The sequence below is a fragment of the Rissa tridactyla genome, chromosome 14, assembly GCF_028500815.1.
Source record: "Rissa tridactyla isolate bRisTri1 chromosome 14, bRisTri1.patW.cur.20221130, whole genome shotgun sequence".
NCBI classification, from domain to species: domain Eukaryota; kingdom Metazoa; phylum Chordata; class Aves; order Charadriiformes; family Laridae; genus Rissa; species Rissa tridactyla.
Window position 1 is genome coordinate 224,207 of NC_071479.1, and position 24,526 is coordinate 248,732.

The following is a 24,526-nucleotide window of genomic DNA, read 5'->3' on the forward strand; positions in this document are numbered from 1 at the left end:
GATGTGACGAAACGCTGTAACACGACAGTGCAACATGACGGTATAACAAGGTGACGTGACGCTACCGGACACTGCACGTCCGGACTAACGGGGACCCGGGGTTCCTTCCCCCCCTGCTCCCGCCGCAGGGCCGCCCGGCCGGGCTCTCCGCCGGTCCCACACACCTGACCACCTCCTCCACCATCTGCTGCTGCTCCTCATCGTTGTCATCCTCGTCCTCCTCCTTGTCCGAGTCCTCCCTCCGCCGGGGTAACGGCTCCTTGCCCGGCCTAGCGCTCCGCTACCGCCGCCATCCTATAACCGCTCTACACTTCCGCGTCGGGCGCGTCGCACGATGATGACGTCACAGCCCCACGACGAAGCGGCGCAGCGCTGCTCTTCCGCCAGCACCGCGGCCGGGCAGGGGCCGCCCGCCCCCCCGGGGCGGCGCCGCCTCCCGCCGCCCCGAGCGACCCCCGCGCCCTCCCGGGCTGAGAGCTGTCCTTTCCCGTTCAGTGCCGCGGGTCGCGGTGTCTGTCGCAGTCCCGGCGGACGGACTGACCGCGGCGTGCCTGTCAGGACCGCCACAGGGAGGAGGCGCCCGGGGCAGCGCTGGCCGCACCCGACGGTTCGACCCGTCCCTTCGGGCAGGACGCGGGCAGTCGAGCCGGTGACGAACCCCCGCCCGGCGCCGCGTCCCCGCCGGGGTGGTGTCCTGGTGAGGAGAGCCGGGGTTCGCCCCGCCGAGGGCTCCGTCAGGGCGCTCTGCTCGGGGACCCTCGGGACCGGCCCCCACGGGGCCAGCGGCGCCGCCGCCGCCCGTCTCCTCCCCGCCCCTCCCCCGGCCCGGCCCCCGCCCCTTCCCCGGCCTGCCCGCCGCTCCGCCGCCGCCTCCCCGCGCTGCTCGGGGCGCCGGGGCCGTTCCCCGTACCGGGCCGCAGGGCGCGGCCTACCCGGCGGCCCGGCCTGAGGCGCAGCCCCGCGGCGGGGCGGGGGCGGCGGTGCCCCGAGCATCCCGCAGGTGAGAGCGGGCGGCGGGGCCGGGGGCGGCGGCGGGGCCAGGGGGTGGTTGGGACGCGGGCCGGGGCCCGGCACTGCCGCTTCGCCCCGGGCGCTGTGTGGGAGGGTGGCCTCGGCCGGCGGTGAGGCGGCGGCCTGGGGGCTCCGGGCCGCCCCCCTCCGGGGTCGGGCGGTGCCCGGCGGGGCGGCCCTGCAGCCCCCGGGGCCTGGTGCCTTCCCCAGGGCGGCGGCGGCCTCCTCGACACCGGAGCGGGACCCTGTGGGGCGGCCGGTGGCTCCACCGGTGGCTCGTCCTGCCCCAGTCCGGCGGCAGGCGGGGACATTGATATCAATATCGGTATCAGCTTCCCTCATGCTTACTCCTTAGAAGAGGACTTGGGTTTGGGGGTTCTGCGGTGCTTGAGGAGGGATGTAGCAGGGCGAGGGGGAATTTCTTGAAGGTGTTTTTTTCTTAAAAACTAAACCTCTAGATGCGCCGTCGTGTTGTGGCCTCCAGTAATAAATCCATGTCAAAACCTGATCTCCTTAGCCTGTTCTGCATAAAACACCTGGATTTCCAATTCGTGCTGCGGTGCAAACCTTGAGCTAAGAGTCAGAAGCGCCTGGTTTCTGGTTAGTCCTTGTCAGCAGAGCAGTTCAGTAAATATCTCTTTCTTCAGTATCTTAAGTATAAAATGTCGCTAATAACAGCTGCGGATAGTCCTTTATCTCGGTAGGTTACGCAATATGAGCGAGCAGACCCCGGTGGTTGTTTTGCGAATGAACAGTGCTAAGATTTCTTTTATTCGTACAAACAGTCACCCTGCAGACCATGAATCTGCAGGTATCTGAGATTCTTGACAGCTGGCTCTAGCTCCGGTATGAAACCATATAGTTGTTTTAAGCAAGAAAACCCCAAGAAATGCGTTCTGCAGAAGGCAGAGACACTGGGTTTGGCAGCAATTTAAGCTGCCGGTAGGTTGAAAGTAGGTTGCAGTTACCGTGGAATTGTTCTGACGTGTTCGTGTACTGTTCCTCCACGGCAATGCTTGGGAAAGACAGGCTGCAGGACGTTTTAAGGTGCCTTCTTTTTCCATCATACACATTGCGTTTTGATAAGCAGAGCTGAGCTTTCTGGCAGCGCTTTTATTCCATTCCTGGTTTCCTGAGCAGCATTTGAGGGCTTTGTGCGCCATCTAAAGCTCTTAGGGCAGAGTGGTAGGCAGGCAGGGATTGAATACTGCCTTCTCAACAGGCACGACTCAAACCCTTTCTGATGCATTCAGTCAGGGCTGAGAGTTTAAAGAGTTAAACTTGAGCTTGAGAGCTCAAGTTTAAAGGCATGGTTTTAGTGTGGAGTAGAGGGGTGGTTCCACGGAATGTGCTAAAAACATCCACATCCACAAGACTCTCTTTAAAATAGTGTGCTCCAAAACCAGTTCCTGGTTAGCTGAAGCTGGTGAAGATGAAGGGATCTGGAGTTAATTTTAGAACAACATTTTGTTCATTAGTTTTTCTGGGAAGCCCCTTCTGGGCAAAGGATAAGAAACCAAGGAAGATGAACTAGCAAACATGGCATGGATACTTTTAAATTTTTTTTATTTTAAATTGGACCATCCGATGCACTTGGGAAAAGGGGTCAGTTTTGAGGAAGGAACTCAAAGCCTGAAAGCATCCCAGTTTTTATATGTTAGTCAAAAGTACTGCACTCTTGTCACTTGTCTTTTAAACTGACAGCTGTTATGTGACACTTTTGCTTTTCGGTGAAGGTGCATGAGATGGGTCAGTTGTTTGTTCAGCATCTCTCCGCAGGTTATTGGGATCCTGGTTACAACCCCTGTTGTGTTTTCTGGCATGCAAATTCCCCCTTCAGTTTTGCTTTGCTCCTCCAGTTCAGTTTATTGAGTGCTGGAAAAACATTGTTATAAAATTATCCTTGAGGTTTGTTTCCCGCCAAGGCAAGGTGCTAGGCAAGCTCTGCAGCTCCCAAGATAAGTTTTCCTGGTATGGCTTATTCATTTATCCATTTTTTTTTTTAATTATTTTTTCTTCTTTTCTCCCCACTGTCAGTGATTCAGACCGGATAACGCTGGGAATTCTTTCTAATGTCCTCAAAACACGTAAACAACAGAGTGCAGCAACCATGCTGCTGGAGTCGTTAACTTCATCAGATTTTTCCACTTCTTTTTTGTAATGGTGTGGGCTTTTCATCTCTGCTTCATTTCCAGCCAATAGTAATATTTTGGATCCCGATCTGTGTTGTTAATATCACTTGTCTTCTTTTTTCTTTAACAGCCACAAATGAGGTTACTTAAACTATGCTCAAGAAACACAGACTCTTTTAATCTCCGGTTTTATAGCTGCACGGTACTGAGATGTGTTTCAAGTCTTTTACATAGCCATGGACCACCATGAAAGTGTTTATTGTGCTCATAAGCATGCAGCTATGAAATCCTCTGTACTTGCGGTGCTTGTATGGAACTGGGGGAACAGTGTGTTGTTACGTTTTGTACAGTCTTTGAGAATTATGTGGCTCACATAACTAAAAATCTACCTATCGGTAAATTCCTCAGAGACTGAAGACTGGTTATCTGTGTTACAGATGATTTAAGTCTAATTCCCTCCTGCCCAGCTTCATTTACAACAATAATCCTATTTTTAACCTTTGGTAAAGTAGTATAGTAACTAAATGTTAGATTCAGATCAGCAGAGTATGAGTAGCTTGAAGCTCTTTGACACCATTTGCTGAATACTTGTGTCTTGGGCTGCAGTGCCCTTTCACTTTTCATCTGTTTCATGCAAACAAGCTAATTAGATTTGTATCTTTTCCTGCTGCATGTTTGCGTTTGGCAAGAGGAACTCAGTTCAGATCACCACGTTTGTTTTCCCACCCTGCCTGCTGAGTTAGCGCAGAACCGCATTTCCTAGGGGGGAAGGCATGGTTTACCAGTCTGCTCAGGTTCAGGGAGTACGGAGTATTCATGGTACACAAGAGCAGTTACGTATGTAAAGCATGTAGGAGTTAATGGGAGTTTTTATGTATTGCTATTGGACTCTGCATCATTCAGAGATGCTACATGATCCAGACACATCCTTCATTGTACCGATTATTACCTTTATTCGTGTGTTTCCTTCTCCTGCCCATTGCCTGGCTCACTTACCTATGGGTTAACAACGGGTCAGAGCTGTGCTCGCTAACATGACCGGCTCCTGATTTAGATTTGTGTTGATCTCTTTGAACCTTGAAGATGGATATCTTCATCTCCAATATACAAAACACGCTAATTTATCTACTTACAATCTGTGAGAGCAAATCTGGCATGTAACTGAAAGGAACTCTCCTTTCTTGTCCTAGGAAAACACCCCCTCTGTGGGTGAACACTGGTGAAAATGGGGGATACAAGAGACATCTGTCCTCACCTGGATTCCATAGGAGAGGTGACCAGGGATGATCTGCTGCTCAAATCCAAGGTACGGGGTGTTCTGGTTGTCAGTCCTTCCCCCTTTAGCTATTGTGCATGGGTTTGCATGTTTGTTTTTCGAAGAAAATGCTGCCTGTCTCCATAGAGGAGGGCCAGAAACTCCTCTTCCAATGCTGATGTACCCTGCACAGGTCCATAAAGTAAGCCTTTGCCCACCCCGTCTGATCTATTTCTTGCTGTCATTTTATCCTGCTTAAATGTGTCACTTAGCTAAAACGCTGATAAAGCGTATATTTAATTGGAAGTGTGATATTAAGAAATGAAATACTGTGAGCTGCAGGTTGGCAAGGCCTGTCTTAACAGAGGAGTTTCCCACTCTTGAAAAACCAGGTTACTTAAAAACCAAACATGCAAACAAACCTTCTTTTATCATGAATATGCAGGGAACTTGCCAGTCTTGTGGAGCTGTGGGACCAAATCTCTGGGCTTGTCTTCAGGTAACGATGGCTTGCTATTTGTGTGCATGATGTGGTGGGACTTCTCTTTAAAATAGGTATTTTTTTTTTAAGAAAAGAAAGTATTGTACTAAAAAAAAAAAGCGGGAAGCAAAGAGGGGGTTAACAGTGGAACGATCCACCGTTTTTTGATGGATTCCAAGGAAAAGACTCCCTACATTAAATGCTAAAACTGCTAGAATATTCCAAGATGTAACAGTTCACTCTTCATAGGTGATTGCCCCCTGGTAGTCCCAAAAAGAATGAATAAAATGCCCAGCATTTACTGTTGGCTGGGCCCTGCCTCTGCTGGCAACTGGGAAGCGAGGCTGCCAGTGTGAGACCTCAGAAAACCTTGCTCAGGGCAGCGAGGCAGAAAGGAACGAGAAGGGGCACCCGGGTGGGCAGGGGGAGTTTATTTTTACACTGGAATGCCCAGAGGTTTTGAGACTGCTCAAATGAGCTCCAAATTGCCCACTGCAGCAATTGCCTTGGAATAGAGCCTTTACATGGGTGCAAACCTGGTTCCAGGTTTTCTTTGTTAAATCAAACAAAATTTTCCATCTTATTTTGGGCCTCGAACAAAAAGCAGGTTAGAAAACTGGCAAGATCAATTCTGAAGTTGCAGCTGCTGGTGGGACTGGAGTTGCAGACTCTTTCATGAAGGGTCTAATTTGTTGTGCCCGTTGTACTTTTGCTTTTTTCTCTCACTAGATTGGTTGTCCTTATGTTGGTTGTGGGGAGTCCTTTGCTGACCACAGCACACTTCATGCACAGGTAAGCTTTTCTCTGTTGTCCATCTTAAGATAGAGTTGGATCCTTCCCATTACCTAATCCTCCTCTACCCTGTTCTGGTAGTCCAGTGCTTCAGCCTGAGCCAGCTGTCAAATCAGATCCATTATTTCTGCTTTTAATTTTTAGGCCAAAAAGCACAACCTGACGGTGAATCTGACCACTTTCCGCATCTGGTGTTATGCTTGTGAAAAGGAGGTGTTCTTGGACCAGCGGCTGGCAGCGCACACACAGTCACCACCAGTAAAGTTCTCTGAACCGGTGGGTCTGTGTCACAACGTGTCAGGGTTGAACACTTGGCAGGATTTTTGTTTACCTGTTGCAAAGTTAGCCAAGATGTTTCCGCTATTGTCCAGGCTTTTGTTGTGATAGGAACTCTTTGACTGAAAGCGTCTAGCTGTAGTCAGAGAACCACTAGCCTTGCCTTATAGGATCTCTCAGGAAGAAGACTTCCAGACAACTTGAATATCCATTTGGACTGACCTAGCCTCTTCCGTGGGGTGTCTGTTTCTAGGAGGAACCATAGAAGCTGTCACATCTTCATTTTCAATGCACGGTCCATGGAAATTTTAGCTGTCAGACCAGAAGCATGTGCACTTGTGACACTGCTGCATATTCCTAGTGCCTCTCCTACCACGTGTCTTGGAAGCGGTAATGGTTGTGTTTCCATTTCCTCCTTGCATTAGTGAAAAGGACAGACAGTGCGACTGGTTCTTCTCTCTCCAGTGTGGTTTTATTAAAGGCTGGCTTGATTTATGTGTAAGATCATACCTCTCACAACTCATCTTTTAAAGCAGGCCTCTCCCTGATGCTTATTTCTCTGTCTTTAATGTAGGATTCTCCACTGCCTGCTCACCCTTTGAAAGCTGTTCCGATTGCAGTGGCTGATGAAGGTGAATCTGAATCTGAGGATGATGATTTGAAACCAAGAGGTAAGTCTGCATCCAGCTGATGAAGGGGCTGTGAGGGTAACTCCGCGATCTGGAAGACCTGCCCTGAGAGGTTCCTAGGAGCAGAGTGCGGAGACTCCCTAGAAAGGTCTGAATTCCCTCTCCTTTGGGGAGGAATGTAGAAAGTAGTTTGTCTGGAAAGTGTTTCATGCCTCTCTTGTTTGTGCTTTAGGCCTTACTGGAATGAAAAATCTTGGGAACTCCTGCTACATGAATGCAGCACTTCAGGCTCTCTCTAACTGGTACGCATTAGGGCCTTTACGAGTCTTCACTAAATACCAAAAGTGGCGCCTGTCATCTGAGACCTTCCTGAGTCTTTGAAAGAGAAATCAGCCAGGCTGGGTGCGGAGAAAATGACTGTTTATTTAGGGCAACAGAAGTTTGACAGTAGGACAGTGAGTGAATAGCCAACTCGTGGCTACATACAAGACTCATGTTTAGATGATTAGTGCTGGAAAGTAAGACTTCATCCTTTCTGTTGTGACAGAAATGTATTTATTGCTTGGGAAGGCATGTCACATCTCTTTATTCTCCCCAGTGGTACTAAACAACCTGTATCCTGAAATATTCTCTAGCCATCCTGCTGAGAACTAATTCCAGGATCTCTTCTCTATACTGGGAGCAGATTCAGATCAGCCTTTTTCATTTGTTTCAAGTTAGGAGACAAGTCTGCATCTGGAATCACTTCTTCCCTCGATTTAAAACAGTATCTTAAGCATGCTTTTGAAAAGCATGCATTTAAGTTTTGATAAACCCTTAAATAAAAGCAGAGGAGAAAATTCTGTGCATTGAGTTCCTCTCTTTTTTTCTTGTAGCCCACCTCTCACACAGTTTTTTCTGGAATGTGGCGGACTGGTCCGTACAGATAAGAAACCAGCACTGTGCAAAAGTTACCAAAAGCTGGTGTCTGAGGTTTGGCATAAGAAACGGTGAGTGGTCACTCCCTAATCCTATCTGGACAGGTTTCTACTTAAGTTAGTTCTGAAGTCTGGCATCAGCAAAGAGGAAATCTGATCTTCAGGGCTAAGTGCATTGTCTAAGGCAGTCAGTTCAAATCCTATGTAGATGGTTATGTGAGGATTCCCCCGTATCCAGGAGATCCCATATCCTGCTACTCATGATAAAATGGACATATTGATGTCAGCAAAAAGAATACATTAATGTTATAACTTTAAAAAGGAAGAGATTATTTTTTTATATATATAGCTTCTCTATTGGCAATGAAGGAAAAATGATGGAGTAAGGGAATACTCTTGGCCATTTCTAAGTATTTTGCATGGACTGACCAGCACTTAATTGCACTGCTCTTGATTAGCAGAGGGATTGATAATTTGGATGGAAAAAGTGATACAGAGATTTTTACCGAAGAGAGCAGAAAATGCAGATGATGTTTTGGGAAATGTTTGCGATTGGTTCAAATTCTAGATCAGTTCAAAGGAAAGTATAAAATAATGCAGCTATGCTTAAATCTGGAGATATCTGCTCTGTGCAATCAGCTGGAAAAAATCAGACTAGGAATTTAAATGGCATTGCACGTTTGTTTCATGTTAGTTGTTAACAAGAGATAACTAAGATATAGAGCAAAAGCGAACTCTCTGGAATAGAAGGCTGTAGACTTTGAAGCAATATAATGTTGTTTTCATATTGGCTTTGATTTACCTCATTTACTGGGTTGCCAGCCCACCCAGATTTTGAGACAGACGTGGTGCTGCAAAATCAAACCGAGTAACTAATTGCAAGACCCTGCTCTGGAGAGAATCACTTGAGACAGTTTAAAGCGTGGCCAGAGCTTTAAGTTAAATGTGCTCTAGGTAGAAGTCTCTCTGGAAGGAGAGGTTGAAATGACTGCGAGAGGTTTTCCGTCTCTTAAATTGTATGTTGTCCAGCTAATGGAGAAATATATGCCCAGGCTTCGCAGGTGCGTCATTATCTTTTGTCCTCTTTAACTAGTTATCAGAGCCTGTTCTATGGCATATTAGACAAACTGGCTCCAGGCCAGATAAGCGAACTAACTGGTTTTGTGGTGTTTTTTTTTTTTCATATCTAAACAGCCCAAGTTATGTTGTTCCAAGCAGTCTGTCCCATGGAATTAAGCTCGTCAACCCCATGTTCCGAGGCTACGCACAGCAGGTGGGGCCTCAACAAAAACATGCCATTATTCCAAAGATGGTGGGATTTTTTTCTTCCTGCGGTGCTGGTGCTTGTGTTCAGAAGAGCATGAGCTCCAGGGTTATGCCCATGTCGTATCTGATAGAGCACTCGGGTGGGATTTAGGAGACCTGGGTTCTCTTCCAGGCTCTGTCTCTGGCTTGCTGGTACCAAATCAGTGCATTCTCTTATGTCAGCTTTCTCACCTCTGAAGTTACAATGGTCGCCTCCTTTATAAAGGACTTTGAGATCTATTGGTACGTGCTTTATGAGAGTTAAATTATTTATTCACATCAAAGCTGAGAAACTTGGATAAATCTGTACTAAAAAGTTAAAGATAGGAATGTTCTATATTCTTTTTCTGTGGAATTACAGCAAATTAAATCTTATTTAAAGATAGTATCCCTTTTTTTTTTTCTTTGAATTTTTTATCAGCGTATCTCATGTTTATTCTTTAGAGTAAAATGTAAACATCAAACTATGATTATAAAATTTACAAGAGAAGTGACAGTACATCTAAACTGTGATACTGACAGGAAATCAAAACAGAGGATAAAAATAATGATTAATGAGAGAACTTCTATATTTATCTTTGATGTGAAGTACATTGGATTGGAAAACTCTCCGCTGTAAAGAGATAATGTTGAAAGGAAGACAGGACAGGCTAAAAGCCAAGCTTCCATAAAATAACAGAAACATAATTAACTTTCCGGAGTTGTCAAAATACCAAGTCACTTTCCAGCAGGTCCTTTGAAGCTGATGTATCAGCTCTTTTACCACGTATTACGAATGTGGGAGCTTGTGACTAGACTCTATAGTCTTTGGTTCCTGGTTCCATTCCCTATTTATTAAAGATTTTAATCTGCCCTCTCCAAGAGAGGGATTGCCATGAGCAGAAGTCAGTGTTCATGAAATTTGTTTTGTGGATAAGAGTCTGTTCTCTACGGCCTGCTGTCTTCATTAGGCTTCTGCTTGTGTCTTGCCTCTTATCAGTGGCAAACCCCTGATAAATAAGCTCATGGTTTGCATGCTACAGCTGCTCTCTGGCTTTTCAGTCTCTTTCAGCTGAAGATGTTCAGATAAAAATTGGGTCTTTTATCATTTAGGAGTTAAAAACATTTATGTAGCGGACAGGATTCTTGGTACATTGCCACGGTGCCCTCTCTGCTTTAGTAGGGTCTCCTTGTGTTGCCGAGGTGGGTAACCTTTGTGGGCAGCGCTGAAAGAGGCTGTGAATGGAGCCACCTCTTCTTTTGCCCCTCTCATTTCCCCTATGTCTGGGTGGATGCTAACATGGAACTACTCCTGGTTTTCAGGACACTCAGGAGTTCCTGCGGTGCCTGATGGATCAGCTTCACGAAGAACTGAAGGAACCAATTGTTGCAGAGACGAGGGATTTGGATACCAGTGACCAGGATGACAAACGAGAGGGAGACCGAAGTCCTTCGGAGGATGAGTTCCTTTCCTGTGACTCAAGCAGCGACAGAGGTGAAGATGGTCAAAGCCGCACCACAAGCGGCATGGGCAGCAGCTCCCTGGCAGAGACAGAGCTGTTGATCCAGGACGAAGCAGGGAGGGGGATCTCCGAGAAGGAGAGGATGAAGGACAGGAAGTTCTCCTGTGGCCATCGGCGCAGCAACTCGGAGCAGGTGGATGAGGATGCAGATGTGGATACTACTATGATGCCAGTTGATGGTAGAGCCTCACCTGAGATGCTGCCAGCTCCCCGTCCTGCCAGCCCGTGTAGGACACCAGGTATAAACCTCTTCCGGTCGTGTTATTCGTGAGAAGACGTGGTATCATCCTACACAGGGACGGTGTTGTAGTGCAGTGGCAAACAACAAATAACATGACTGTTCCTTTTATGGGTTTCAAAAGATTTTTGCATCCAAGGCTTTCTTCAGCGTCCCTGGCAGTAGTTTCTGCCTTTGTGCACAATTGCTTCGTGAAGAAAACATAATACCTAAGCCAGAGAGGTGCTTACCCAGGCTAAAGTACTACAGAACTGAGTAAAGACTATGTCCTGAAGGCAGTGATAGCTGCCTCTGCCAAACCTGCAAATGCTGTATTTATGCCTTTTCCTAATTGAAGAAAACGTTTTTGTTTGTGTACGTTGCTTTATTTGATAGGCTGGCCTGGGGAAACAGATGTGGGAGATTATATTTGTTAATGTTGGACCGTGGGCTTTGTGGAAGGCAAAGGGAGATGCACAGTTTGTGCATTTCTGTGTCTTAGGGAAAAGAAAAGAGCAGCAGTTAAGATGTAGGTGTGGAGTCACCTCAAACTGAACACATCCAATCTTCCAACACTTCTTTATGTAAGAGTCTTACTCTGCCAACTGGCACTGGAGACAGCAATGCTGTTTATGTGGATTAGGGATACAGGAGCAAGCTGTAAAACCTAATTAGTCATAAGTGTGAAAAAATGTTGGGTTGTTGGGTTTTTTTATATGTGATTATTAGCTGTTCAGTACTGCTCTGTATGCACTCTTATCCATGCACTGAGGGAGCTGTATCTGCCGACCTGTGCAAGAAGGACAGTTAATAGACACTGAATTGTGTGTATTGGGAAAGACTCTGTGCTGGAATGCAGGGCTGGGCTGACACTGACTGCAGTAGGGTTGCCTTTCGTAACTGGGATTTTCACCAATGCCCTTCTCCCTCCCCATTTTCCCAAACAGAACCTGACAACGATGCCTACGTGCGCTGCTCCTCGCGCCCCTGCAGTCCTGTCCATCATGAGATGCACTCCAAGCTCTCTGGCAGTCCTCCTCGCTCCAGTCCTGCCAGGCTCGGACCTTCCTACGTACTCAAGAAAGGTAGTGCAAAGAGTCTATGCTGGGAGACAAACTGGGGAGAAGGGGTTCATTTACAGAAGAGAGAAGGAATCCGTCATGATTCTTGATTAACAGTTTTAAGAAGTGCTGATTCCCGTGGACATCAGTGCTATCTACAATAGTACTAGGCACAAACTAAAAAAATACTAGGCACTAGTAAACCTGCAGGTAAACTCAAGCTCTGGGCACAACAGAATTCTAGTATGCTCTTATATTGGAGCCTGAAGTGATTTCCATGTCTGCACCTGCGTGCTGTGTTTGTTATTAATAAAATGGCTATGAAGTCCCAGGCACAAGCTCTGTCCCTTTAGGGGAGTGTGGAGATGTGTAAACATTTGGCTGCCAGACTTGAATTTTGTAGCATGTGGGCCAAAGAACGGTTACCGAGAAGGAGCTTCCTGCCTCTTAGACATCCTGGTCTCGCAATAATAGAATTAAGGCTGCAGATGTCAGTCCAGTGCCGGGGGCATTGTTGGGCTTCAGAGTGGAGCTTGGCTTCTGTTGTTATCAAACCGGTCTCTTCATCCCAAGCAAATTGCAAATCAAAAATCCCTCAGCATTGCATAGTCTACAAACACAATGGCATGTGGTTATACCACTGTCCCTACAGCTGTTCAATAATGGCATTCTTTGCTCAACTGTGTCCCAGGCCCTTGGCTGAGGTCAGCACAGCCACAGATGTTCTGGCCGGATAAAAGCACTCTGTCTCCATACACGTGTGCCTGGGAAAGAGGGCTTGTTATTAAACAAAACTGTGTGTTTGGCCAGTCCCTGCTCTGGCAGGACTCTCCAGTGCAAGACACCTGGGGAACACATAGTAAACGTCTGAGGGGAAAAAAAAGGGGGACAAAGTAGACAGGCAGGTGAGGGGGGGGAGAGGAAGTACGGTGTAAAGCTTAGAGCAAAATGTTGCAAGACCTCAGAAAAGCAGGGACTCTCTGGCAGGGCCAGGCTTCTAAACATGTAGTAAGAGGATGGAAACAGGATTTCCAGTAAGACAATTTCTGCCTGCTGAGAGCTGGCACGTTTGTGTTGGTTGGTTTGGCTGCCTCCCCCTTTCTTGTACCAGTTCAAGCAGCGGTATTCTTCATGTCAGTTTACAATGGGCTCCGCTGTCTCACTGGCATGCAAGCGGCGTCTGGACATGCAGGACAGCACTTGTCCTGTGTTCTTCTTGTGTGGCTGCATGACTCTACTGAGATGGAAGGCTGGGAAGGAGTTGCTACATGATGGGTCTCCCTTGTCTGTCTTCCAGCCCAGGTGCAGGCTTCTGGGAAAAAGAAGAAAGAACTTCGTTACCGTAGTGTGATTTCTGACATCTTCGATGGCTCCATTCTCAGCCTGGTGCAGTGCCTCACCTGTGACAGAGTGAGTTTCCCGATGGCTGTCGGTCAAAGAGCACACAGTCCTCTGGTAGATCCCTTCTTAGGAAATGGTGCTCCCATTTCCAAACAGTGGGGTGCAGTAGGCCTGCTAAAATGATGATAGGTGGATGGTGGGAGAAACCTGCCTTGCCAAGAAGTCGTATTTCTCTGTAGGGGTCTGTTTGCTTATCCCTGTTACTGAGTTGACCTACCAGTATCCCGTTCACATTAGAAAACCGATTCCAGTGCTACAAAAACCATGACAAAAGTCGTCCTGCTGACAGCAGCGAAGAATAATTAGCCAGAGTGAGTTGCTCTTACTGCCAGCTCAGGTTTCCAGCCTAGACAAAATTCAAGCAGTGATAAACGGTGATGAAGGTCAGGTCCCAGCTCTGTTACACGCTTAGGAAACCCAGACCTCTTCCTCTTGGATATTTCCAGGTTTCTACGACAGTGGAGACATTCCAGGACCTGTCACTTCCAATCCCAGGGAAGGAGGACTTGGCCAAGCTGCACTCAGCCATCTACCAAAATGTGCCAGCTAAGACAGGGGCATGTGGGGACAACTATGCCTCACAAGGCTGGATTGCTTTCATCATGGAGTACATCCGGAGGTGTGTTTCCTATGCAGGACCTCTTTACCTCTTTTTTCTGGGGTTTGCCCTGCAGTGCTGGAAGGCAGCTATCCCTAACCAGTGGTGTTTTCAGCAGAATGTCGATTGGAACCATTCCTTGGACGGCAGTACGTGGCACCTCACAGGTCTTTGAGCCTTTTCATGAAAACCAGCTGCTGCTGTTCCTCCAGTTCTGGCATACACCTTCAGATCCCTTGTGCAGCTGACAATATCTCACTCACTTCTGCCTTTAGCTCAGTCTTGCCCTCCAGAGCAAATTGATTCCTGGCGTAGTTTTCCAAATCATTTCCAGTTTGAGCAATCACAGTAGGAACATCAGCTGAGAGAAATCATGCTTTCCCTGCTCCTCTGGGATGCGCAGTGAGCTCAGGACCTACAGCTAGGAGAAAACGCATCATCCATTTGGGGTTTTGTATTCCAAAGTGTCCAGCTATTTTATGTATAACTCTTTCTCTTAATCCCCTCTCTTTTGCAGATTTGTGGTGTCCTGTATCCCTAGCTGGTTTTGGGGTCCCGTTGTGACGCTGGAGGATTGTCTTGCTGCCTTTTTTGCAGCGGATGAGTTGAAGGGTGAGTTTTGTTCAGTGGGGTCTGACAGCACGAAACAAGGAAAACCACATGGAGGGGTATTTCACGTGCATTTTGGAGGCAGATTAAATTTCCTGGAAAGCCTGCCTCTGTATTTCACTTAGAGAGAAGTGTTTGGTTTGATCTCTCGTCACCGTGGCTTCTCCAAGAGGTTGCTTAACTTGGTTTCTCTGCCCTGGACGGAAATGTAGCCATATCAGCATTGTGTGCTCTGAGTAACTGCATAATGGCTTTCTTCTCTTTGCCTACAGGGGACAACATGTACAGTTGTGAACGGTGTAAAAAGTAAGTTTGTTTTACGTGTATCATGTTGTATTTCTGGAGTTTTATTTCTCTGTACTGCTGTCAAACGTTTTGCCATGCCTTCTGCCTGGACATTTCTTCTGCCAAGTGGCATGTAAAATCTGCCTTGCCTTATGCTGGACTTCTGGTCTTGAGGGGTCACCGATCGCAGATAGGAAGAGTGCTGGCTTTGGGGGAGAAAAATAAAAAAGGATATGAACAGGGATGTGGCTTGGCAGCAATGGAGCTATTGTATTATAAAGAAGAGGCATGACAAACTGCTCATGCCATGCCTCATTTGGGAAGGGTGCTGCAAAGAGCCTGAATTTGTTGCTGCTGAAATTCAAGATTTGTTTTGGATTTCAAAGCGAGCAAGACCCAGCCGTGCTTTTTGGCATCCCTTTGCTTTAGAGATTTCTCACAGCTAGTTTCTTTTCCTCCCTCAGACTGCGGAATGGAGTAAAGTACTGCAAAGTCCTCCGGCTACCAGAGGTGAGTGGAAGCACCGTGTTTCCTACTTTTCTTTTAGCAGCCACTGAGGAGGTAAGGAGGCTAGCGGTAGAACAGAAATAGCAGTTTGTTTTGGTGGCAAAGTCCTGTATCCAGACCAGAAGAGACTTCCCCATTCTAAGCTGATGAGCCAGCAGGTTTCATGACTAACAGGCAAAGAAATCTTGCAAAGATCAGATGCACAGGGATGCGCTGCTTTATCAGAACACCCACAGCAAAATTGCACTTTGATGTTCTCTGGCTTTGGTCTTTTAGATTCTTTGCATCCACTTGAAACGGTTCCGGCATGAGGTGATGTATTCCTTCAAGATCAACAGTCATGTCTCCTTCCCCTTGGAAGGGCTGGATCTGCGACCTTTCCTAGCCAAGGAATGTGTCTCCCAGATCACCACCTACGATCTCCTGTCAGTCATCTGCCACCATGGCACAGCAGGCAGTAAGTCCTTCTTCTGTGAGTATGGGCAGAGGCGAACAGGGACAAGATGAGTATGAGCAAAGCAGAATTGTGTTCCAGACTAGGCAACACCTCTCCTGGGCTGAAGTGCAGTGTAAGGCCTGTCCCCTCCATTCCCAGCCTCTGCCCTTTGAAAAGTGAACCCAGCAGCTTCTGACAGATGCCCTGCAGCTATTTTAGCCTCCCCACTGGGGTGGCTCAAACCCTTTCCTGATGTTCAGTCTCGCTGAGAGGCCCTTTCCGAGGAAGGCAAATCAGGATGACAGTGCCAGACTCCCCTGCTCCTGCAAAGCTTGCCTGAACAGGAATTATGCCTTGGGTTTTTTTTGGCGCTCTCTCCGTTCTTTGCCAGCAGCTAATCCTGTTTGTGCTGCTGACATTATCCCAGGCCTGACTTCTGCCTGCACTCCGAATTCCAGCAGTGCTGTGTTTTCTCTGCTACAGGTGGGCATTACATAGCCTACTGCCAGAACGTGATCAACGGCCAGTGGTACGAGTTTGATGACCAGTATGTCACTGAAGTCCATGAGACCGTGGTACAGAATGCAGAAGCCTATGTCTTGTTCTACAGGTGAGCTGTGCCCTGGATGCCGCAGTCTCTTGCTGGTTGCAGAATACCCAGAAATGCATTTCGCAAACTAAGTTTTCAGGAATTGCTTAATTTTCCTTTCCCCGCTTAAGGAAAAGCAGTGAAGAAGCTGTGCGAGAGCGTCAGAAGGTTGTGTCCCTTGCCAGCATGAAGGAGCACAGTTTACTCCAGTTCTACATCTCTCGAGAGTGGCTCAATAAATTCAACACCTTTGCTGAGCCTGGTCCCATCACCAATCACACCTTCCTGTGCTCTCACGGAGGTAAGGCGGCGCAGCTGGACCTGGGAACAGCTGCTCTCAGCTGTACCTTTATGCTGCCTGGTGCATTAACAAGTGCAGAAACAACCCCCCAGCTGCCATCCTGATAACCGTGTGCGCTGCAGTAGGATCCAGGATCCGCTGCTTTGGCAGAAGCTCCAGCGTGCTCAGGGAGAGATGAGACAATTACCCCATTGTCCTGCTGATCAGAGGCCAGGAGGGATGTGTAGTGCTGGGAAACAACAGGTTTCAGTTCTTCATTTGTTTTTAAAAACAAACCTGTAGAAAGCAGATAAGACAGCATTTATCTGTGTTACCCCATCAGCAAGGCTGGCCTTCAGTGTTTGTTTAGAGAATGGAGCATGTGCTACTGAAGAGAGCTTTACCATTCTGCTTCTTCATCTGTTGTGCTGGGGAGCCCTCGTGTTTATAAATCTCCAATTGGAAATAAAGCACTTGATTAGAAAATGAGGCCATGAATTGAGAAACCTCCACAATTGATGAACTCTTGACTGTCTTCCATCAGTAGAGGAAGCAGATTCTGGAATCAGGGAGTTTTCAGCAAGGAAGATCTGCCTTTTTTTATTTGTGTCTTTACCCATCAATAACGAGTTCCCTGGTTAACTGTCCCTCTTGCCTTTCCTCCACAGGGATCCCTCCTAATAAATACCACTACATCGATGACCTGGTTGTGATTCTGCCCCAGAACGTGTGGGAATATCTCTACAACAGGTGAATATGGCCACTTCATTCTTTCTCCCTGTGAGTTTTGGTTTTTGTTTCACACCTCAGGCTGCGACCAAGACATAATGGCTTCGCAGGGCACCTTAAAGGCGTGCAGTGCTTGGTGTGGACTGGCAAAGGCTGGTATTTGGTAGAGCCTCCTAATCTAAAGCAAAATGAGCTGTGTCAATTGTCCCAGAGCAATATTGTGACTCTCACTGTGTTAAGGCAGCACTCTCCATTCAGCTGCGGATACATCTCCTTCACCAGTGTCTGGAGTAGTATAAAACCCATCTCTGCAGGATTCAGGGCTGGGAAGCACATCCATTCAGTTCTGCGTTCAGTTCTCCACTCAGCCGTTCTCCGTTCCCCTCCTTCTCTTCCTGGGCTCAGGTTCGGGGGTGGCCCTGCTGTGAACCATCTGTACGTGTGCTCGATTTGCCAAGTGGAGATTGAAGCACTTGCCAAACGCAGAAGAATTGAAATAGACACCTTCATCAAGGTTTGTATGGGAAGCATCTGTAAGCAACAGCAAAGAGCAGAGGTGGGAAACGGAGACCTGTCACAGACAGTGGAAAACTGCCCCTGTTTTCCAGACCATGATCTACAGCATGGCCAGAAGATTGATCCTGGGGTTTGTCAGTGCTAACAGCACGGGGAGGGGCAGCTGGAAGACGATAATGCTGTGCGTGGCTGCATGCAGACATGAAGTTTGAAACCATCCTAGTCTCTTGCCTGCTCTAGTGAGCAGGAACAGGTTATGAGAAGGGTGGTAGAATTACAAGGGGTTCTTCTGAGGAGTGGCAAGGCTGCCTTACAGTTAACAGAAGGGGCTCCCCCAGATCTCAGGAGTGACTAAATCCTTCCTGCATGTCTCTGTTCTCCTCTACTCTCCCAGCTGAACAAGGCTTTCCAGGCAGAGGAGTCTCCAAGTGTCATCTACTGTATCAGCATGCAGTGGTTCCGTGAGTGGGAAGCCTTTGTCAAGGGGAAGGATAACGGTAAGAAGCCAGAGACCTCCGGAGAGTGTCAGGGGTGAGAGGCAGAATGCAATCAAGTCTATTCGCTGGGTCCTTGGTGAGCGCTGCACCTGACTGGTGCAACTTGAGGCTGAATGGAGTTCAGATACCAGCCACTCCACCTGCTGGTCCCCAGGGCAGAGCAGAAATAACAAGAGAACTAGCTCGGGAAATAAGCTGAATCTGGTGCCAACATAGAAAGCAGAATGGGTTTTGAGATGTTTGTTCTCCTCTTACAGAGCCTCCCGGACCAATTGACAACAGCAAGATTGCACTCACAAAAGCAGGTGGCCACGTGCAAGTTAAGCAGGGTAAGGCTTGTGCTTGTTGTCTTGTGGTGGAGAATGTTCCACTGGATCTAGCTTCCGTAGTGAAGTGGTCGCAGAACAAGATGGTGTTGCAGAGAAGGACAGTTCTCTACACAACCCACTGCTTTGATCTTGTGTTGCTCTTGACTTGGTCTTTACTCAGGATCTGCTGTGGTCCAGCTTGTGAAATAACATCGCTCCTGCTGCTTGTGCTGTCCTCGCTGGGCTCTCCTGCCAAGCAGATAACGATTGCATTTGCATCTCAAAGCAACCCTTGCTGCTTTTCCCCTCCTCTGTAGCCATTATGGCAAAGTTCTCTGCTTTCCCTGCTTTGTGCTTTGACCACCTTAAGTTGTGTCCCTCCTGGGACAGCCAGGAGGGGGGTTTTCAGTCTCAGGTTTTCAGGCTGTGCAACCCCAGCTGCCTGGGACTCGTGTGTCTGAGCACATGTTTTCAAGCCCCTGGGCTCTCAGAGTTCATTCAGGGGCCAGGCAGGCCCTGGCATCATGGGCTGTTGTTGCTCGGTTCCTCTCCAGGAAAGGAAAAAGTGACCCTGCAGCAGTTGGCTACGCTGCCGCAGAGCCCCGGTGGCTTCCAGCAGCAGATGGCACTGCAGAGAGCTGGTGGGGACCACTGTGGCTGCAGCTGTGCGGTGCAGAGCTGGCAGTGGAGTGGGGGCTTCGGTGGGGCTGGACCGTGCAGCTGCAGGGACCACTCGTGCCTCGCTTTTCCTGGGGGTGAGCAGGGGCAGGCAGTTGGAGAGGACATCCTCCGGTTGTGGTACACCAACCTGTCCCTCTGCCGGCTGCAGAGAGCAAGGGGCTACTGGCTGCATGGCTCACTCCTGCTGTTGTCCCTTTCAGGCGCTGACTACGGGCAGATTTCCGAGGAGACATGGATTTATTTAAGCACACTGTATGGAGGGGGCCCAGAGATTGCTATCAGACAGAATGTGGCCCAGGTCCAAGAACTGGAAAACCTCCATGGGGAGCAGAAGATTGAAGCGGAGACGCGGGCTGTGTGATCTATGCGGGACGGGGCAGGGAAGGTACGGCACAGATACGGCCAGGTTGGACAGGGCTTTTGAGCAGCCTGGTCTAGCGGGAGGTGTCCCTGCCCAGGGCAGGGGGGTTGGAACTGGATGATCTTTAAGGTCCCTTCCAACCCAAACCATTCTATGATTCTGTACGTCCATGTGGGGATGGAAGGCTGGGGAATCCTGAGGAGTCAAACCTCTTCCGCTGTCCGGTACGTGAAGGTGTGTGCAGCTCCCACCACCACTTCTGGGGAAGGCAGGTCTCCTCCGCTGTCCTTTCATGTGGCTTTGAATATAGAGGTGGTGCTGGGCAAGGCTGGGAGAAAAGCAGCTTCCCTGTAACTCATCTCTGGGTAACGCGGTGGTAGGAGACGGCAGCCCAACATCACCAGGATGTGTTTCAACCCGACCCCTCTCCCTTCTGTTTGCTTACAAGGACGCAGAGCTCCCAGCTTGCCCCCAGTGAACTGAGTCTCTGCTCCTTTGCAGGTTTTGCTTTTGGCACTTTTTAATTCAAATGTATAGAAGATAATGAAACATTATTTATGTTTCCAGCAGGCAGTATTGCAACTAGAGAAACCTGTTATTTGATACTGACTGAGCCACAGGGTCTCCCGGTAGTTCTGTGCTGGTGGTGCGCAGCTGTCACAACTTCCCTCTTTTGCTCTTTATCTAATTCTTGCAAATTCAGTTGCAATCGACTGAACAATTTTGAAAGAGGCCATTTCTTTCTTCCCTAGCCCCTAAAGCCACCCCTTCATGGTCCTCCAGATTATTTTTTTTCCCTCCTTGTACATGATTTCATGCATTCAGCACGTTTTCAGAGAAGAAAGCTGGCTTCCCAATGTACAGTTTCCACTAAAGCTCCTGGCAAGCTCTGTAGGACGCAGCCTTCCAGGTGTTCAGCTTCCCAGGGCGGCACAGGAGCAGCTTAAACTGAGAGCTGGCGACGGGCAGGCTGCGGTGGAGCAGCACAGCCCCAATGCAGGCTTTAGGGTTCCTGGTTCATACCCCATCCTCAGACTGACCCTGCTGTAAGCCCAGACCCATCCCCACACCTATCACCAGAAGCAAAGGGGACAAGAAGGACGAGCAGGAGCCCGTTAGTTCGCACGGAGCCTGCTCAGGTGGGTCACCCTTGGCCAGGGCAGCGATTCCATGCTGGCAAAGGGCCCTGGCTGGGCAGAGCCCAGGCTGTTGGAGCAGCTTCTGAGGAAGGAGCTGTTTTCTGCAAACAAGCCCCCACCTGTGTGCTGAGCTCATTCCAGCATCTCAACACGGATGTCGTTTGTGTACACAGTGGCTCATTTAATGAACAGAAATAACTTGCTCCCCATCTACTGCTGCTAACGCAGCCGCGGAGCATCTGATAGCAGGCAGGGAGAGAGGCATGACAATAAAGAAGGCTAAACACTACTTTTCGCAGCAGGGCTGTTCTTAAAAGTTCTTTGTTCACCTCGTAAGCCAGAAAGGCAACAGTGGAATCTTTGCAGTTCAGTGGAAGCAGAGCAGGGCAGAGGCGGCCTTCCATGGGCTGAGGAACCAAGCGGTCTCAGGACAGTGCTGGAACCTCAGTGATTCCACAGCATCAAGTCTGGCCTTGGTGGTACCAGTGGAGCCGGGAGCTCCTGAGCGCTTCACGTAAGAGAGGGGGAGAGGCTGCTCTTTGACTTAGAAAGTGGAAAAGGGCGTAGGACAGAATTTGGAAAGAAAAATGCGGCCTTCGGATTATTTTTTTTGTTTTAGACCAGATGTTTGCTGCAAACAGCAACAACTTCTTTTAAATAGCGTCTGTAAATGGTTCAGCATGTTAATTTTACTCTCCTGTTTATTGGATGTTGTACGTACCCAGCCAGGCCTGAGGGGAGGTCAGACAACGAGCCACTGTTGAGATTTCTCATTGTTTTAAGCTGTCTTCATTAGCACTGCAGCCACCCACCGATCCGCTGCAGAGCCTGTAGGGCTGCATGTCTGTGTTGTCCGTGCAGTTCGGAGAATGCTGTACAGATTGTAGTAACAATCCTGTGCTTACGTGTTATACTTTGTGCTGAAAATGTGTTACAATAAATACATGTGCATTCAACAAGCTGCTGACTGGTGCCTGCCCTGCGTGGCCAGAGGGTCTCACGGCTTCCAGGGAGCTTATGGTGTTACTGAAAACATTTTAAAAAAAATTTAAAAAATTAAAAATCCAAACTTTCTGCAGCCAAGAGGCCTTGCAGTAACGGATCCTTCCGAGCAGCAGTGACCTGCAGTGGCCCAAGCGCCCCAAGCCGTACTGCGGGTGTCCAGAGGAGGGCGCCTGTTCCTTGCAATCTCTGCTCACAAAGATTTCATCTTCCCTTCGCCCTGTTTCAGCTGAGTTTGTCTCAGAAAGCCCGTGCTGTCTGGCAGCACGTGCTACTCCTCACCACCTTGCTGTGAAAGTAACTCACACAGGAAGCAGATGAAGTTTCCTTGAGCTGCTCTCAGTTTCTAGAATTTTCTGTCTGTTGCGTGGCTCAAACGTCCTCACTGAGATAATCCACTTCCCTGGTGACACTTACATGAGAGCAGCTTTGCCACCGAGGCCCCGGGAGCCTGCCACCACTTTCTGCCACTGTCAATTAATGGAGCTGCTTAACGAGGCAGGTGCCAGGAGCACTGCGGAGGGCAAGGGGCTCTGTGCCAGAGCCATGAAGGGCAGACACCGCCTCAGCCCCAAACACCCGGAGAAACCAAGCTCTGGTTGGGTTAATAAGAACATGCAGCTTGTTCTTTAGCAACTTGAAGTCAAAGGCCAAAACTCACATCTCGCAAACAAACGCCATCACCTCAGCAACTGCAGAACAGCCCAAAACCTTCCAGGAGACATGAATGAACGCCCTCCCCCAGGGAGGGGATTAGGCAGTGTCTAGACAAACAGCTCTAGTGCAGCTCTGGCAAAACCATAATTGTACTTTTTGTCACCCTCTGTCCATTAAAACACTCAAAGCTTAGTTCTGCATCTGTATTTCATTTGAAATCTGACTACGGCATTGCTTTGCCCCGACTCCTGCAGCAGGCAGCTCTAGTAGCTCAGCCGCAGCTTTGGGACCCTTTGCCCACGTAGGCTGCGTTTCATGGCTAACTCTTACCAGTCGCTTTTGCAAATCGCTTCATTTTTCCCTTATTTTATCAGGTCCCTTGCCGATTGCAAAAAAAGGGAGATGAAAGAACTCACGCATTGGACCAATGGAGGTACCCTCAGTATTTAGATGACCTGCTCCCTCTCCCAGTCTGCTGGGACTACCAGGCAGCTCAGTTTCCCGGCGCTGCTCCTCTTCCACCGACTCCTCTCGCGCCCAGACCGCGGCCACATGGACAGACAGGTCACTGGGGAGCTGCCATACACAAATGATGGGTTCTGCACCATCTGCCCCACGCACACATCACGTCTCAGGCCGTGGAAAGGGGAAACAGCTCTTCCCTCACTGCTGCAGGGCCCACGCACAGCACGGCTCTGCCCTCGCAACACTCGCTCACGAGGCCACAGCCAAAGCATCCCCTACACTCCCACGTGCTCAGTGACACAGCCAGCATACGTAAACCTCATTTTATTGTCTTCCTAGCCATTGCTCAGCTTGGCTTCAGTTTCCAGCCTTCAGTCACTCATTGGGTTGTGCTGTTTCTATTTGCAGTTAGCAATGCTAACACCGCGTAAGATAAATCTAAATCAGAGCCAGATCCATACCCCCTCCTAGTCATTGTTTCCCAAAAATGCAAAAAAAACCTAGCAGACTGTTTCATAAACAGTACTGATTTGTCCTGAATTGACAGGGATGTTAATTGGTACTGGCAAAGAACTGAAACTGTTAAAAAAAAAAAAAAAAATAGCAATCTGACCTTGGGGGGGGGGAAATAAAGTATCTCTCTATAGCTGCTTCGAAGGAAATTATCGGCCAAGTATCACCTACTCTGAGCTGTTCAACCGCAAATCCTCACGGCTCCTACATGAGGCTGCTTCCAAGGAACTGGACTAATGGGCACTGGAGAAGCTGCCCAGAAGCCTGCCTGGGCTTTTGTCTCAGCTGGAGCCACACACGCCGTTCACAAACCCTGCACATTAGCAGGGAATTGTAAATGTCCTCCCCCAGATGTACAGAAACACAGCTGGGTTTCAGATTATTCGGTGAAGGGAAACGTTACTGTATTTCACACACCCGCCCGTTCACACATGCATGCGCGCGCACACACACACACGTGATGTGCTGGGCTTGCAACAGCTTCAGTTTTAATGTATAAACAGTCAGGATCTGCCAAGACTTCCAGCTAAACCAAAGCCTTCACAATGGGATAATAAGCTACAACTCTCTGGTAGAGGAAATATTTTCCCCAGGTTTCCAGTTCTCGTAGCCTCCTACTGGAGAGAGCGCCTGTTCTGCCCAAGTACACCAACCACCCCAACCAGAACAATGCATTTTTTTTTCTCCTCAGCTGACCAATTAAACAAAAACCAAACACACAAACCCAGCCACTTCATCCTCTCTTCAATGGCAGCTGGAAAGGTAAAAGTTCGATAACATTGTGTCTCCAAGTGACCTGATGGGAACTGGCTGCCTGGGACAGGCAGAGCCAAATCAATACTCCAAATACCTGAAAATTCCAGTATGAAATAATATGAAATAAAAACCAAACCAAAACCAAACAAAAAGCCCCCAAGTACCATGAGTAAGAATGTGTCGTCATCCTTCTGACCATCGCAGCTCACAGGTACGAGCACCCCACTGGAACAGGCTGTTTCTGCTGCTTTGTCCTAAATTTTACAGCTGGAAGCAAACCCCAAATCCCTCCCAGAGGCAAGGAGAACAGCCAGGAGTAAGAGAGCAGCCCTGGGGAGTTTCCGGCTATAACATTTCTATCTGGCTGAAACAGTAAGTCACAGCTCAATTCCCGTTCTCAACTGGAAAACGCCTGTGGGAAGGCAGAAAACTCACTGGGAGCAATGGCGACAAAACCTCAGCAAAGCAGGAGCCCCAAAGAGGCACTGCCTTTTTTATGAGAGAAGTGACAAAACCATTTTTTCCCTTCTTTGCATGATTCAAAAGGGTCCAGCAAAACTGCATGTCTGGAATTAAATGTTTATTTAAATACGCGGATGACTTTCATTTGTTACAAGGT

General features: G+C 48.5%; 1 protein-coding gene across 6 annotated transcripts; it reads left to right on the forward strand.

Moving 5' to 3' along the window:
* The first annotated feature begins 558 nt into the window (after positions 1–558).
* USP20 (ubiquitin specific peptidase 20) lies at positions 559–24,500 on the forward strand. 6 transcript variants are annotated; one of them, XM_054220805.1, is made up of 25 exons: positions 867–1,000; positions 4,334–4,449; positions 4,844–4,897; positions 5,609–5,671; positions 5,816–5,947; positions 6,522–6,618; positions 6,809–6,878; positions 7,452–7,565; positions 8,688–8,766; positions 10,101–10,539; positions 11,465–11,602; positions 12,876–12,988; positions 13,426–13,598; positions 14,095–14,189; positions 14,459–14,492; positions 14,936–14,981; positions 15,255–15,435; positions 15,898–16,024; positions 16,135–16,304; positions 16,952–17,033; positions 17,418–17,526; positions 17,923–18,025; positions 18,283–18,354; positions 19,215–19,399; positions 22,548–24,500. In XM_054220805.1, exons 2-24 carry the CDS (start codon positions 4,369–4,371, stop codon positions 19,373–19,375), a joined length of 2,733 nt encoding a protein of 910 aa, XP_054076780.1. In that variant the 5' UTR covers positions 867–1,000; positions 4,334–4,368; the 3' UTR covers positions 19,376–19,399; positions 22,548–24,500. The 6 variants fall into 6 exon arrangements, with proteins under 6 accessions (XP_054076777.1, XP_054076780.1, XP_054076781.1 ...); XM_054220802.1 differs by lacking the exons at positions 867–1,000; positions 22,548–24,500 and adding an exon at positions 559–697 and having other exon boundaries at positions 19,215–21,473; XM_054220806.1 differs by lacking the exon at positions 19,215–19,399.
* The last annotated feature ends 26 nt before the right edge of the window (positions 24,501–24,526 follow it).